The 17,062-nt window shown below is 30.6% G+C and overlaps 1 protein-coding gene across 2 annotated transcripts; it reads left to right on the forward strand.

The window, feature by feature from the left end:
* The first annotated feature begins 19 nt into the window (after positions 1-19).
* On the forward strand, positions 20-16,839 carry LOC135923479 (DNA repair and recombination protein RAD54-like). 2 transcript variants are annotated; one of them, XM_065458248.1, is made up of 13 exons: positions 20-69; positions 2,030-2,087; positions 2,288-2,423; positions 3,554-3,827; positions 4,823-5,139; positions 5,511-5,734; positions 6,700-6,879; positions 8,180-8,329; positions 9,338-9,445; positions 15,343-15,466; positions 15,563-15,884; positions 16,009-16,292; positions 16,514-16,839. In XM_065458248.1, exons 4-13 carry the CDS (start codon positions 3,639-3,641, stop codon positions 16,770-16,772), a joined length of 2,157 nt encoding a protein of 718 aa, XP_065314320.1. In that variant the 5' UTR covers positions 20-69; positions 2,030-2,087; positions 2,288-2,423; positions 3,554-3,638; the 3' UTR covers positions 16,773-16,839. The 2 variants fall into 2 exon arrangements, with proteins under 2 accessions (XP_065314320.1, XP_065314319.1); XM_065458247.1 differs by lacking the exons at positions 20-69; positions 2,030-2,087; positions 2,288-2,423 and adding an exon at positions 2,610-2,649.
* The last annotated feature ends 223 nt before the right edge of the window (positions 16,840-17,062 follow it).

Consider the following 17,062-nt stretch of genomic DNA (forward strand, 5'->3'; position numbering starts at 1 on the left):
AAAACCAGAAATAAAGCTGACATTGATTTGGAAGGTGTAGACATTGGAAGTGATATAAATAATTCCAATGTATAAATTATGATTTTATTAATTAATTTTATATATTATTTGGTACTTATGCTATTATTAATTTTTTTTTCTACTTTATACAATGAGGCATTTCTAAAGTATTTTTTTAGATTTTTAATGTGGTTCAGATCAACAATATTTTTAATATAATTATATACAAAAAGTGGATACTCCCCTACAACACCCTCTTTCCCCAATTGTATAAATTTTTAATAACAATCAATTAAAAAATAATAATAAAAGCAAGTATTTTTTAAGATGATTTTAAGCTACATTTCATAAAAAATAATGTTCATCTTTAACAACATATCTTTTATTTAAATGATGAATTTTTCAAAAGTAAATATCAAATAGTACATAAAAATTCTATAGTAAAAACATGTTTAAAATAGTGTATTACTATTATAAAATAAAAAAACTTTATTATTTGGATCCCATAATGTAAAATAAATGCAAATGGTAAATTGCCCCTATTTATGTGCCCCATATTATATTATAGGGTTAATTTTAATTGAGCCTGTTAATTGGATGAAAAATGCTCTATCAAATTTTTTATAATATATCAAAAACTCTAATAGGATTAATCAATTTTATATCATTACTTATTTGGTAGATTTAATATAATTATTATACCTTAAAAATGTTGTATGTCTATTTTATGAAAATTCTAAAATTAGATGGATCATCTAACATTCATATGATTACTCTTCTGATCTGTCAAAAATGGCTTGTAAAGAAACACAATAACTTGAAATTGACCTAACTCATAACTCCAATTATTTATACATGATTGTAACATTATCAGTGGTGATAATTGTATAATTATATTTAATTTAGCAAATTTTTTTTAACCCAAAATCACTTATTAGTTATTAAATATTTGTTGTATAAATAATGATAATTTATTGATTATCATTTAATTTAATAATTAATAAGTACAGTAAAATAAAGGCAACTCTTATGAAATTATTTTTCTTTTTATGTTACTTATTTCTTTAAAGAATATTATGAAAAAAAAAATTGAATAATGCACAATTTTATTTTGTTAGCCAAGCTTTTTCAAACATTAAATACTTGTTATCTTTATTGAATTTGAACATTTATATATTTTTTTTCTTCAAATTTTATCCCAGAATTAAAACTATTTGAATTAATAATCAATCGTAGCTACCAAGTAGACAAAAAACCATTTTTTAAGGGGAAATAACAATTATTTATTTATTTTTTGAAGGGAGGGGGGGGGGTAATTTTATTCAAATTCATCTTAAATATAATGTAACAATATTTTGTTTGGAATATTTTATTTTTACAATCATTATAACTTGGGTATTTTGTTATTTAAATAACTTTTTTATAAGAAATATAATTTTATAAATTTAATTTAAATGTGTTTCAATATTTTATTAATAAAAATTTTTTAACATGATTTTTTTTGGTTCTTCTTTTTAGCATTTGTAAAAAAAAAAAATTAAAAAAATATTAGTTAATTGTTGTTTTTTTTTATTAATGCTCTTAATTTTTATTCAGAGTTTTGGAACCCAGAAGAAAAATTTATTCTATTTACAGTTTCTTAACTTTTGTAGAAATCCAGGAAATTTATAAATGGCATATTACGATTTTCGGTTCCTAGATTCGCCACCACATTGTTTCCGATAGCTGTTCCAAACTCTGATTTTAATTAGAGCGAACCCTGTATAATTTGGGCTTTATTGGGGCCGTGATTTTGTTTGCCCAACTTGCAATAGTTAACTTAATTTATCGAAACATTTTCTAATACATAATAATCTTTTTAATATCGATTTGAATTGTGACTCAAAATTTCGATCAAATTAGGGAGTTTCCCGAATTTATCGAGAGCCCAAATTAGATATGTTTTAATTATATACATATTTACATTTATTGTTTGGGGTAAAATTTACTGTTTCATATTTAATTTTAAATCTATAAAAAAAATTTGAAGTCTTCCCCGTTAATAACCTTGAAGAGACCTTTCAAAGTTCCTATAACTAATTATACCGGTAAATTAAATATTTATTTTATTTTAAGAAATTAAATATCTATTTTATTTATAAAAATTTAAATGTCTATTTTATTTTAAGGAATTAAATATCTATTTTATTTATAAAAATTTAAATGTCTATTTTATTTTAAGGAATTAAATATTTATTTCATTTTAAAAAATGATATTTTTCCCTCCCGCATATATTTAAATTTGTAGGACCACTTAGATCCGGAATATTGGGAATAAAAAGGGATAATGTTAGGGCATGCCCTCACGATCCCAATGAAGACGGCGCATTGGTGTTATACTGGCCGCCCGCGCTTACTCAAGCCGAGAAATTGAAAACGGAAAAGTTTAATTAAATTTTTAATATGTAATAGAATGATTTAGTTTTTTTTTTAAATTGTTAGAGCTAGCGGAAAAATTCTATTGCTTGATTCGGCTTTACTGGTGTTGCGAATGAGGCCAAATCCCTTTTCTATTGTTATGTCCACTGGCTTGCTGATTTAATCTTGTGGTTCATTAATGATACCATCTTCAATATTCCAGGAAATGAAAGGGAATGTACAGGATTAATGGTTTTGATTTTTCTCATTAATCGCTAGACAAAAATATAAGAGATCCAAGTAGATAATCTTGTTGAATGCAACTAAGGAATGCTAGCTGATTTAGAATGGGTTATGATAGAGAGTGCTTGAAATCTTGTGAGATGCATTTCAGCCTTATATCCTCCAATATCTACTCCTAATTGAAACGGATGAGAAAGTTTTAGTCCTCAAAAGCCATAAGTATCTCAAGCTCCTTTTTCTAATCACACTTCCTTCACTTCAACACTAATTACTCAACAACCTTGTTTTAAATGTGCTTCCTATTACACTTCTGACGAAGTAAGGAAAACAATCCTATCTTTTCGTCGTAACTCCTCTCACTTCTTGATGGAATCCGACTTTAATTCCTCCAGGACAAAAATTCTCATTTGATCAACTCACAAGTATCCATTCTACCCAAATCAATAATTTTTGCAGCAGAATTTTATAAGATGATGTTTTCAACACTGTTTCGCTCATTATTTTTGGAGCCAGAGTAAACACCTTACAGAAGACAATAACTAAAAATACCCGACCAATAACAATTTGTTCGACATTCGGCGTCTTGTCGCCAAAATGTTTTTATCCGGGATTTATGTATTAGGTCTATCATCTTCTCACTCCATCTCAATTAGGAGTAGGAATTATTGACGGATCGAAGGCAGCACTATATATCACAGCTACTTCACCTGGATAGTAATCCTACAAATGATTTCGTTAATACATGTAATCCCTTTTTCCAGTAAATTTGTCCATATTTACACCAAATTCCTCTGCCTTTGTTACCAATTTCCTTCAAACTGGTTAACCGCTTCCCGAAAAGTTTAAAAGGATTTCGGTTCTTAATTTGATCTGGTTCATGTTTCAAGCAGCTTTTATTTTAAAAAAATTATAGCGATCGATATCGCCCTATCCACGTCGTGGTAGACCCCGTAATATCCACTCGGTTACGACCCCATCAACGGGAGGGCGTTAAGTTTATGTGGGACTGCGTGACGGGCGCCATTATCGACGGTAACCGGGGTTGCCTCATGGCGGACGATATGGGGCTCGGGAAGACGCTTCAATGCGTGGCCCTCGTTTGGACCTTGCTTACCCAAAGTTCGGCACCGCAATACCGGTGCACCGTTGATCTAGTCATTATCGTCACACCGAGCAGTCTTGTCGAGGTTTTAATTTTTAAATTGTTAAATTGTTTTGCGCACGATTTAGAATAAAGTTTCGAAATATAATATTTTAGGATAAGACCATACTAACGCGCGAGCTCATTATATTAAATGATAGCGAGTCACGAATTAAGTCTTGCAAGCGTTTTCAAAAAATGTGAATAAATTTCGTGTCTATTTTTTTTTATCATTTGCTTTCTAGTTATATTATTTCGGAACGATTTTAAAAATCATTTTTTTAGAATTATACCATTCCATCTACATTAAAATATTCCGAAATATTTTTTTGAAAAACTCAAATTAAATCCTTATAGAAGGTTAAAACCATCATATCGAAAAACAATAGATACTTAATTTTTTTTTAAAGTATCTTTTTAGCTAATTAATTGGATATTCAAAATTTTATGAAATTGGTATTTCAAAGACAAGATTTTTTTAGAGTATCCAAATTATTATTTTAAAAACGATAAATGGGTCTCATTGACTTGAAATGATGAATGTAAAGATTTGAATTCTTTTCCTTCTGATGATCATGTTTCGAAATATATATCTCCAGAAATATAAACCTAGGGGATGTTTCAGGGTCCCTTAATTTAGCCACGTCATCTGAATGCTTCTTATATATGGCCACTAAAAGCTCAGAATCTCTCGAACCTTTTATTATGGTCACAGGCCCTAAGATTTTTAAATAAATTTATTTTTATGTTTAAATATTTTGTAGTTATTTGATATACCTCGAAATAATTAAACTAGGCTTTTCAAATGTGACTGTTTGATTATCTTTATATAGAAGCTGCCTCATTCTAAATCAGTTTCTCATATGACTTTAAAAAAATGGCCGGGCCATGCAAATGTTACCTCTGCAGGTCTCTGATATGTATGCAGATGATAAAAATCTAATTACATCATTTCCAATCTTTTTTAATTCAGGTATATATCCCCATTATAAACAAAACAGGTTCCCTATAAATCATAACACCTATTATTTTTTTTTGTAGAACTGGAGAAACGAGTTTAAAAAATGGTTGGGCGATAGGATCAAGGTAATGGTCCCAGAAGGGAATAAAGAAAAGGTTGAAAAGAATTTGAGATTTTTCGTTAGCCAACAGCAGTCGGTCTTCAGTTTCTCAAGCGGAAACCCTTTATCCTCTCCGTCAACGCCATCACCAACCCTAACTAAACCGCGATGGTCGAAACCTCCCATGTACCCGGTCCTAGTCATATCCTACGAACTATTTCGTATCCATTCCGAAATTTTTACTCTCAAAGATTGCCTCAAAAATGACCCCGATAATAAATCAAAGTGTGATGAAGCGTAAGGGAATTTTATATCTTCATACGATAAAATAGAGATATAGAAGGAATGAATGAATGAAAAAAGATTCTTCTTTCCTGGAAAGAAGGGATGAATGAAAAAAAGATTATATCTTCATACGATAAAATAGAGATATAGAAGGAATGAATGAATGAAAAAAAGATTCTTCTTTCCTGGAAAGAAGGGATGAATGAAAAAAAGATTCTTCTTTCCTGGAAAGAAGGGATGAATGAAAAAAAGATTCTTTTTTCCTGGAAAGAAGGGATGAATGAAAAAAAGATTCTTCTTAAGGAAGAATAGAATTGGCCAACTTATTAACCTGTTAATTATAAAGAATTATATTTTTTTTCATTAACACAATGATACCAAAGCGAAGCAAACGCCGTAAAAACGTACACGCCGAACGAGTTGATGGCCCTGCGTAGGCTCATCATATGTGACGAAGGTCACCGCCTCAAAAATTGTGAAAACCAAACCTACAAAGCTCTGGATAACGCTGCCGCCAAATTGAGAATATTGTTGTCTGGTACGCCCATACAAAACGATCTGCTGGAGTATTTTAGCCTGATTCACTTCGTCAATGCTGGCATATTAGGTCTGAAATTATTTCTCATATTTTTTTTAAACCAAACGAAATATCGTAAATATTAAGACTAACTTAATTTCCTTTAAAAGAAAAGGAAATAGTATTGTTGAATGGCTCTATTTTCCCCCTAACCCAATATTTCATCCAAAGTATATCAACAAAAGCCGGAGATTTTGTCCCTAAATGGCAGAAAGGTTTGGGCATCTATTAACGAAATCTCGAGGTCTGCGCTGTAACTTTTGGCTAAAATATTGGGTTAGCCATTTTTTAAGCATTTTAACAACACGTGAAAGAAGAATAAAATAAATGTGATATTTTCTGGCTGAATGGGTATCAAAAAGACTCAAAGAAGATGGAGACAGTAAATGATATCTAACAAAATTGAGAAACAATTTATGGGTTTATTAAAATTGTATTCTTTCATATCTTTAAAAAACAAATTCGTAAGCTTTCTAAATATCTGATAAAAATATTTCACTAAGAGTTTGGAACCCGGGCTTATAATAATTCTATTTCCGGTTTAAATATTTTTTTATAAAAAAAGTAAATTATTTTGATTCTAGATTCTACAATTTTTTTAAAAAAAATTGATTTCCGGTTTCTAAATTTAACGCGATTCCGAGGGCTTCCGGAACTCTCTTAAATTAAGGTTTAAAAAGATTAATAGACCATCTCAAATGAACAACATTTTAAGCATTGTTATGACGGTTTCCTGGAAATTTTAAAATGAATTTATTAGTCTAGAACTAGTAATCATTGAAACCCGCCATTGAAAAGTATCTTTCAACGTCTACCACAACCAATGACAATTGATATTGACTACAGCTGACTTTTACATTTTTAATAAATAAATTGTCAGTCTAAAGATTTAGTATTAGTGTCATTGCATATGTTTATAGGAAGGTATCCATTTTAGATGGTATTTTTTAAAAAAATACTAATCGATTCAACTAAACCCCAAATATAATTAATAGGATCGGCACAAGAATTTAAAAGAAAATTCGAAAACCCGATTATAAAGGGCCGCGACGCTTACGCTAGTGACGCCGAACGTGCTAGGAGTGCGGAAAAGCTTAAGGAGTTACTGGATATCGTCAACAAATGTATAATCAGGAGAACCTCAGCATTATTAGTTCAGTATTTGCCCGTTAAAGGTTAATTTATATTTTATTTACATACATAATAATAATTCGAAAATTTAGTAATCGCCATTTTTTATAGATAATGTCCAATCATTTGGTTCGCCCCCAAATTCAAAAAATTAATTTTTTGGACCTAATAGTCCAGTCTGATTTATTTTTTTAATCTCTAACTAGACTTTTTTATAAAAATATTTTTTTTATAGACATGATCCTGCAGACATTGCTTTGATCCCTAATCTCGCAAAAATTTATAAGATTTTTGTTTTATTTATTTTCATTTAGCACGTCGGTCTACCACCCATCCTATGGAGAACGCGCGCGAAATTGTGCGAGACTCCACTCTCATATTCGCGGCAGTTATTTTTTAATCTCAAAAAGAAGCCCGCGAAATCTTGTTATCCTGATAGGAATAATAAGAGTGGGGGGAGGGGCTCTAAAAATATCTTCCTATTTGTTAAATTATTTATAAATTTAATTTAATATTATATAAAAATGTAATAAATAAATCAGAACCCTTCTGGTCCAGCCCGGGTTATGCGGGCCTTGTCGTATTATAATTTTTTTAATATAACTGGGTCGGGCCTAAAAATATAAAACTCCGGCCGGAAAAAATCTTAGCCGAGCCGTGCAAATGATACTTCTTCAGGTTTTGAAATAAATACTTATGCTTAGAATGGAATATTTAATAAGTATTATTGGCTTCTTTTTCTTACTATTATTATTTTCCTTACATTATAATTCTTTAAAAAAAACATGTTTAAGTTATTCTGGTTTTTTTTCCCAATAGAGTATAATTAATCTGATGATTAAAGTAGACGATTATATCAAATTTGAAAAAAAAAATATATTTGTGTTTTCATTTATGAAACAATTTTTAACATAAAAAATTACAATAAAATTTTGTCAAAAGTCTCTTAATCATTCTCAAAAAAAAAAAGATTTAATTTTCAATTTTTTTTTTTTGAATCAATTTGTAAAATACCGCCAAAATTATTTAAAAATGACAATAAAAAATTTGCGCCAGACCTCTGCATATTTCTGTGTTGATGTAATATTGAAATGATGCCATATAACATAATTCAATTTGAGAAGACAAAGAAAGACAGGTATTACGTTACTATTGAAAAGGGAAACTTTGACAGCAATAATTTTATTATTTTAATCTGAGCACTCTCTCTAACAAAGGAGGGCGAATCATTTTTTGTGAGTTTTAAAAGTTTTATAAAATTTTTATCATAAAATTAAACTTGATGATTAATTTTTTTTTTTTAGAAAAAATAATAAATAAATAAATATTCTTTATGTTAAAAAGTGGAAATGATAGTGTGCTGTCAATTATCGTCACTTCAACGTCAATTATATCAAAAGATCTTGACAGAATTTCACTGCAAATCTAATCACAATCTCAAAATGTCTTCGTCAACTTTGGCATCCATCACTCTCCTCAAAAAATTGTGCAATCGTAAAACTTCTCATAATAAATATGATTATTTTTTTTTTATACAAAGAAGAATCAGATTTTATGGGACTTAGCAGGAGAGTAAATATGAGGGAAGACGGGAAGTAAAAACGGAATCTACCCTAATTTCTTATTCCCATATGAGATATCCCGGAAAAGTGGGAGAGGGGCGGGTTACCTAGATCCCAAAAAAAAATCTGAGGAGCGGTTTAGGGAATCGATAAATGGCCTAAAACAAATAGCTATCAGAATAAATTTTTTTAGAGACGTTTTTATTATGAGATCAACGCATGTAATATCAAGGATTACTGTATGAAATATAATTTTATTTATATTATTAAATACTTTTAATCTATTAATAAATAATGTGTTTTAAATTTTAATCCTTGTGCATTTTTTTTAGTGTTGTTAAATCACCTAACTTTGACCATCTCTATTGTGGTTTAGTCAAACTTTTAGCCTAAAAAATTGAATTAAGCCTCTAAGTTGAGTCTCAACTTGAAGATTTATTCGAATATTTTTGGATAAATACATAGGTACGTTGTTTTATAGTTGACTACAGTTAGGTAATTTAACAACACTAATAGAGAGACCAAATTTTAGTTATCGTTTTAGACGCTTTTGAGATTCACGGCATAACTTTCCCTCTGATTTTTTTATAGATATTATTAAGCTACTAGGACTTAGAAAAATTTGGATAATCAATGATTGCCATTGGCGTCAAAGGGGAAGGGTAAACGGGTTAAAATTAATTAATATTTTTTTCAAGAATAAATTTAAATGTAACATATAAATGCCAATTTATCTTCTTTTTAAATATCATTCTTATGAGTACCTTGTTTAGCACCACTAGGCAAATAGCCGATGATTGCCCTGGGACTTCAATAAATAATTTTATGGCTTCTGACTTGGAAGATGGATTTATTATTTTATTAATCAAAAAGACTTGAATTGATCTAGACCTTACGATATATTATTATGGTGTATCATAAAATTTTATAAACTTAATAGATCCCGAATTGATATATGACAAGTGTGTCAAAGGAGAAGATGGATTGGAGGGATGCGCTTCATTATTTCCCTCCGGATTTCAAAATTATTTTATGCCAGAATTATCGGGTATTTTAACATCTTAATTCAATTAGTATATCCAATCCAAATTAAGGATAGGAAAATTTATATGCCCCATATGGTTTTTAATCGAATAAAAGAAGCATGATTATCTGGGGACATATTGGGACTTGGGTAAAATTTGGAATTTAAATTAGGCTGTAGACTAAAGCAGTGTGAAAATTATAGCACCCCCAGCTCTTATAAGAGATATCAAGGGTCAAAGTACAAAAATGGACCTTAATTTTTTTACGCTTATTGATTGTCATTTCATTAAAGATTTATCTAAAACTATCGATAATGATTCTAATTATTTTATTAATATTTTTCTAAGTAATTTTTTTCGATATGGCTGACCATTTTTAATTCTATATACTCGTTATGTTTTTTATATTTTTAAAAGGTTATAATATTCAACGTTATTTGAATAATATATTTCTCATGCAATAATATAGCGCATTTAAAATTTAATATTAGTGATCTGCATCGGACCTAATTTTTCATGCCCGGTCTTTAAAAATTTTGACCTGGCAAGAAATTCATTTTTATATACTCAAAATAAAATATATATGTTGTATGGGCGTCTAGTTTTCTATAAATAAAATCAAATATTTTTTTATTTTACACAAAAAAAATTCAAACAATGAAATTTTAAAAAAATTTCAAAGCCCAACCCGATTTTTTTTTAAAAAATATTAGGCCCGACCGGAACCCGATTTTTTTTTAAAATAGGCTCAGCCCGAAGCCCGTTCGAGTCGGGTACGGACCGGTGTAGGATTGTGAAATCAATACCCATTGTAGATTCAATACCGTACTGTATTGATTTTTAAGAGATGTTTTCAATCGCTTCAAATATATTGGCGGCCATTAAAAATTGTAAAATATTTATTATTATATATTTTTTCATCGCTTCAAAAAATATTGGCGGCCCTTTTCGATTTGTAAAAATTTATTTAAAAAAATAAAATAAGATTTAATAGTTTAAAATAGATTTAAATGGTTATAAAAATGATTATCTATTCCTTTATATAATTTTTTTAAGGGAGTTTATTTATTTTACACATCCTAATATCCTATATAATTTTTATTTGTTTACTCATTATTGTAATAATTTTCTTTTTATGGTTAAAATTATGTTTATCCAATTCCATCCTTTAGAAAATTTTAAATAAATTCAATGTATAAGAGTTTTCTTCATACATCGTATTATTGGAATCTCAAGCCTTAAAATTTTAATAGACAAAAGTAAGCTAATCACAAACAAATAGGAGTTTCTATTACGTCAAAGAATCTCAATCACTATCTATCGCTCTGATTAATCATTTCCTCTTAACTTCTTAAAATCTTCATTTTATTTGTTAGATGCATATATAATTATATATTTAGTTGATTAAAATTTAACACTTATGGCATACAAAATATTTTATATAGATATAAAATTTAAAATCAAATTCTAATGTTTTAAATTAATCTTTTAACTGAAACAACTATTTTTGTTTGTGTATATATTTTTTATTGCAATAATATTAAAACTGGCTGAATACTATATAAATAAAAACGATATACATAATTTTATTTCAAAAAAACAAGAAAAATATTATAAAAATAAAATATATCCCAAAAAAAGGAAACCTAATTATCACAAAAAATTGAGTGTATATTATTACACTATAATACGATTAAAATGATCTTTTGTTTGTATATATATTTTTTTTTGCAATAATATTAAAACTGGCTGAATACTATATAAATAAAAACGATATGCATAATTTTATTTAAAAAAAACAAGAAAAATATTATAAAAATAAAATATATCCCAAAAAAGGAAACCTAATTATCACAAAAAATTGAGTGTATATTATTACACTATAATACGATTAAAATGATCTGAAGATACATTTATCAAATATATATTTAAATTAAAAATTTTTAATACAATCCATTTTTGATAATGCGGAATATCTAATGTATTTCATTTCCATTTTTACAATATATAATGATTGGCGTTTGGAAATACGTGGCAGATGCTACGATATCTAATTCATCAGCCCACGTTCCAAGTTGATGTTTTTTGTATCAACTAAATGTTTGATTATGTCTTTTCCCATAAAATTACTTAAAATATCATTATTTACCAAGTGCATCATATAAGAGATAATAGATCCCCTTATAATTGCATGATGATCCTCGCTGCCTGTAATCTCTTTGCTCAAGCAGCTATAATAACAATTTCCGTCACCAAGAACTGCCTCAAATTTAGGTGGATAACGTAAATTCTTAATTTTACGATGGCTTTTTATTCTTAATAACGAATGAGGAAAAGACACTATGATAGATGTCAGAAGGCCAATTCAAGATTTTCCAAAATTTCTTCTACTTTAAATCCATTAGAAGTACCACCTCTTCCATGGGCTCAAATAAGAATTGATTTTTGCAGCCTGCCTACTTCAGAAGAAGGCTACACATGTATTGGAGTTGCCTCTGATTATTTCACAAAATGGGTTGAGGCAGAACCCTTGAAATCTAAGACAGCTGAAGAGACTTGTAAATTTATTTATGGTATGATTTGTTGCCATGGCTGCGTAACTGTAAATCAAATTATATAAATATATATCGGTTAAAAAGGTGCATTTATGATAATGTATAAACTTTTGATTTTATACAATATAGCTACAAATCAATGATCAAGCCGAGAGTTTGTGAATGAAAAGGCCACTAAACTACATAAAATGACAGGGACGGAGCAACGTATTTGCAGTGTATACCATTCTCAAGCTAATGGGTTAACAGAAAGGTATAATCTTACTATCCAAAACTTAATGTAAGGTTTTGAGAGATGATCAAACACAATGGTTCTTCCGGGGGTACTGTTTGCAATGCGAACCAGTGTACATAAATCTACAGGATTTACCCCATGTTATATGATGTATGGTCGGAACGCAAAGCTTCCATCAGACTTAAATTCCAAAACTGAGCCTTATATTGTTAAGGAAATAAATAATGATCACGGAGACCTCTGATGTAAATAATATTGAAAATGATTTTGGCAAGAGTGAATTGTTAAAAAGAATAATGAGCATGTACGATTATTCCCTTCTGTTAACCCATTAGCTTGAGGATGGTATGCACTGCAAATACGTTGCTCCGTCCCTGTCATTTTATGTAGTCTAGTGGCCATTTCATTCACAAACTCTCGGCCTTGATCATTGATTTGTATCTATATTGTATAAAATCAAAAGTTTATACACTATCATAAATGCACCTTTTTAACCGATATATATTTATATAATTTGATCTACAGTTTCGCAGCCATGGCAGCAAATCAGACCATAGATAAATTTACAAGTCGCTTCAGCTGTCTTTGATTTTATGGGTTCTGCCTCAACCCATTTTGTGAAATAATCAGAGGCAACTGCAATACATGTGTAGCCTTCTTCTACAGTAGGCAGGCATGGAAGAGGTGGTACATCTATTGGATTCAAAGTAGAAGAAATTTTGGAAATCTTATATTGGCCTTCTGACATCTTTCACATGATTTTATAAAATCAGAAGTGTCTCAAAATAATTTTGGCCACCAATATTTATAAACACAAAATTAACAAATTTAACACTATAATAAACCTTTCAGAGAGTTTGTTATATCGTATTAGAGTTGTCAAGGTAATGTTCCTCAGGTGCAAATTCTTCCATTCTACATTTTGTATCCATTCACATGATGGTAAGTCAGCTGGGTTTTCCATCTGTAGCCATCTATATCATTATCCAAGACAATTGGAATGTAGCTATAGCCAACAATATATCCTTCTACGACAAGTATGGCATGGAGGGAATCACCTCCGCGAGTAACAAGGTCTAGCTCAACCTATCAGTCCTTTCGATATCCCACCAGTGGACTGGGCCTCAAACCTCGTGGTGAATACCAAACTGCGGCTTCACACACAAGGGAAGAAAAAGGCTTAGATGCCTACTGGCTCGCATCGGTCAGCAAGGAGCTCTAGTAAGCCTTAGAATAGACGAAAAATGCCAGCTCCGGTGGATAATAAAATTTAATAAACTAATAAGGGAGTTGAGGTCCGCAATCATTTCGCCTATAGACCATTTTCCAACACCGCCACCCACATCTACTTCCATCGACGACATCTGGATGGACATAATGAAGAAGCGAACTACACAGACGATATAAGTCGCAATCGCTGAAGGTAATGACATCAAGCTAGATTTCGAACCGGTCTAGAATTCTTTCTTAACGAGCATTACAAACAAGATTTTTATGGCATCGAACTTCACTCATTGACGGCAAGAATAGATTGGGATCAACCGTCGAACCTGAAGACCTCGAATATCGAGACAAATCGATACCATCTGGATCGATCACCTCCTTTGTCAAGAATATTAAGTCATTGATACATAATGATAACGGTGGATCCCAGCCATCCACTTCAGGCTTTCCCAGATCTATCTTAAACATATTACGAAAGACAAGAAAAGCAGAGGTGAATAGAGTGTGGTGAGAGACGATCAACATAACTTTGTCCAGAAAGTAGCAAGAGAAGGGTTTTACCCACCGCGTTTATAGAGAGGAGGGAGACTGGAAGATCTAAAACGAGACGCGTCTTATATAAGGGTACCAAACAGATACGAACCCCTCATTAGACAAATGATCACAGCCGACATATTGCAGGTAGGAGATGAATCCACAATCTGCTCACCGATGTTTGTAATCCCAAAGTCTGACGGGAAACCACGAATCATTTCCGACTTTAATTTAATGTCCAACAATTTTATAGTATATTCATTCAAGCTAAAAACGCTACCAACTATCTCAAAGAAACTGTACAATGCAAGATGGGTAAACAAAATCGCTCTAAAGTCAGCCTTCTTTAGCGTACCACCACACGAAAAAGCCAGAAATATGTTCAGAGTAAAATGCGATACGCATACACGTTACAATCAATAGTACTAGCAATTTGCAAGTGTATATCTGAATGATATAATAATATATGGCCCTTCCAGGGATCGTAGCAGAGGATACGATGAACCTTTTACTCAAACTTAACCATATTTTTCCATTTTAGTATTTCAGTTACTTTTACAACTGAAAAATATTATTATTATGCATACATTTTAAATAATATTTAGAAAAATTAATTGTATATATATCAAATTTTTTTTAAAAAAAAAACCTCATTTTAGTTTTTTTTTTCGATTTTTCTCATGAAATCGAAACTTTAGCATTCCAACTTTTGATTGGTCTTAGTGACATTTTCTTAAAATTTTATAAAAATCAGAGAAACTCATTATTTTTTACAAGGATTTAAAATTTTAATGAACCGCCACATTAAAGAAAAATAAAAATAATAGAATTAGAAACTATTATTTATTGATGTTAAAAATCATTATTAAAATATTTGGTATATTTTTTAGTAAATCTTTAATTGATTGACGCTTCATGAGCATAAGAATAAATCATTTTTTCATACGTTGACCCTTAATGTCTCCAGAGATATAAGATCTAGGATGTCAAAAATTTGAACGATGCTTTAGTTATATGCACCTCCCCTGGAGTAAATCAAATATAGTGAACCAGATGGCAGAGAATTTTTTTTAAAAAAACTTTCCTATAAAATTAATTAAAATCAGAGTCGAATTGACAAAAATTTATGGGCACTATACGAATCATTATAATCCTGGGTCATCACCGGAACTGACCCCATATATCAGAATTTTCCAACTGTTTCAAAATAGTTAATATTTTAAAGCCAAACTAACGTTTATAGCGTTCTAAGAAAGAAAGCATTTTACAAAACCGGGGCTGGTTCTATAGCCGCGAAACATTTCTTTACCCAAGAATTACTCGAGCAATTTATGAATTTGGATATTGATTGATTTAAAAAAACATTTTATAGGCAAAACTCTATTGCTTGACCGACTGCTGATCAAGATTAAGGAAGGAACGGATGACAAAATTGTGCTAGTGTCCAATTATACGCAGACTCTCGATATGTTCGAAAAGCTATGCCGGCTCAGAGGGTAAATTCTTTTAAATTCCCTTTTCTATAAATCTTCATTTTCGATTTGAATATACGAAATTTTAACTTCCTTTTATTTAAAATTGTCTCCCCGAAGATATTCGTATCTACGTTTAGACGGCTCGTGCACTACCAAGAAACGGGCTAAATTGGTCCAGAAGTTTAACGGTGCTACGAAAGGTGCTGGGAAGGATTCGGTAAACGAAGATTTAGACAACAATCTCATGGCCCAACAAGATAAAACGTTCGTGTTTATGCTGAGTAGTAAAGCTGGCGGATGCGGCCTCAACCTCATAGGCGCTAATCGGCTCATTATGTTCGATCCCGATTGGAATCCAGCTAACGACTCCCAAGCAATGGCCAGGGTATGGAGAGATGGTCAAAAGAAGTCTCAATGCTTTGTTTACCGATTTTTGGCGGTGAGTTTTGTGTTTCGTCAAATATTTATTCTATAAAATTTTCTATGACATTTTAATCAATTCGGAATAAGGGTAACACCAGATTACGTTTTTTTTAAAAAAAATTCTTATTAAATCAACAAAGACCGGAACGATTGAAGAAAAAATATTCCAACGTCAATCCCATAAAAAGTCTCTGAGCGACTGCGTAATCGAAGATAACACCGCTTCCTCTTCCTTGAATTCAACCGATCAGCATTATTCCCGCGAGGAACTAAAGGAACTCTTTTCCCTTCCCCCTAATTCTTGCACGTCTCTTAGCGACACTCACGACAAATTGCGCTGCAAACGTTGCCTAACCATAATTCCGAATAATAAAACCGAAAATACTAATAATCTCGGCAACGTTAATCAACCCGACGAATCTCGGTTAAAAATAATTTATTTTTTTAAATTCTCGCGTAATATATGGCGAACTAAAATAGCTTTACCAGCTGATCTTTATGACGCTTCAAAATGTATTTTAATAAATGAATCATTAATTTAATAAGCACCATCTCATTCGTTACCTTGATTTTCTAAAAAAAATTTAAATTATCAAAATAAAAACTAGCATTTTTGCTCACCGAACTTTTATTTTCATTTTTTAGATCAAATTCCCGCCTCGTTACCGTCAATCAAATTCGACCGCCTCCGGAAGGCACGGACTGCACCAGCCCCGTCACTGACTGGCATCACGCTGCCGATAGAAAATCGCTTTCCAATTCTCGCGACTCCATATTCGTTTCGGCATTTTCGGCGAGTCGCTTCGCCGACGACCCCAGCGATAAAGAATCATCTGCTAACAAATGCGTTGTTACCTTCACTTTCTATCAGTTTTCTCACCAAGAACGCAGACTCACGGTCTGACTGAACATTTATACATTATTTTTAACTTATGAAATAACCATTTTTTAAAAAAAAATAAATTATATAATTCATCCCTAAACTTTTTTTTTAAACTCAGAAATCAAATGTAATATTTTATAGCATTTCTAACAATTTTGATATGTCATTTACTAGATTTAATATATATTTTAAAAAAATGAATTAATTATTGTATTTTGTATGCAATTATCGAATGTAAAATATATTTTTATTTAAACGCATAACTGTCTTAATATTTTGAATTACGATTATCATAAGATGCAAAAATGTTT

The sequence above is a fragment of the Gordionus sp. m RMFG-2023 genome, chromosome 2 (assembly GCF_954871325.1).
Source record: "Gordionus sp. m RMFG-2023 chromosome 2, tfGorSpeb1-WG-v2, whole genome shotgun sequence".
NCBI lineage: Eukaryota > Metazoa > Nematomorpha > Gordioida > Chordodea > Parachordodidae > Gordionus > Gordionus sp. m RMFG-2023.

Coding starts and splice junctions, on each gene's coding strand:
- LOC135923479 (XM_065458248.1), top strand. CDS start 3,639: ATGTGGGACTGCGTGACGGGCGCCATTATCGACGGTAACCGGGGTTGC. Junction 3,828..4,822: donor CACCGAGCAGTCTTGTCGAG/GTTTTAATTTTT, acceptor TTTTTTTTGTAG/AACTGGAGAAACGAGTTTAA. Junction 16,293..16,513: donor AATCAACCCGACGAATCTCG/GTTAAAAATAAT, acceptor TTCATTTTTTAG/ATCAAATTCCCGCCTCGTTA.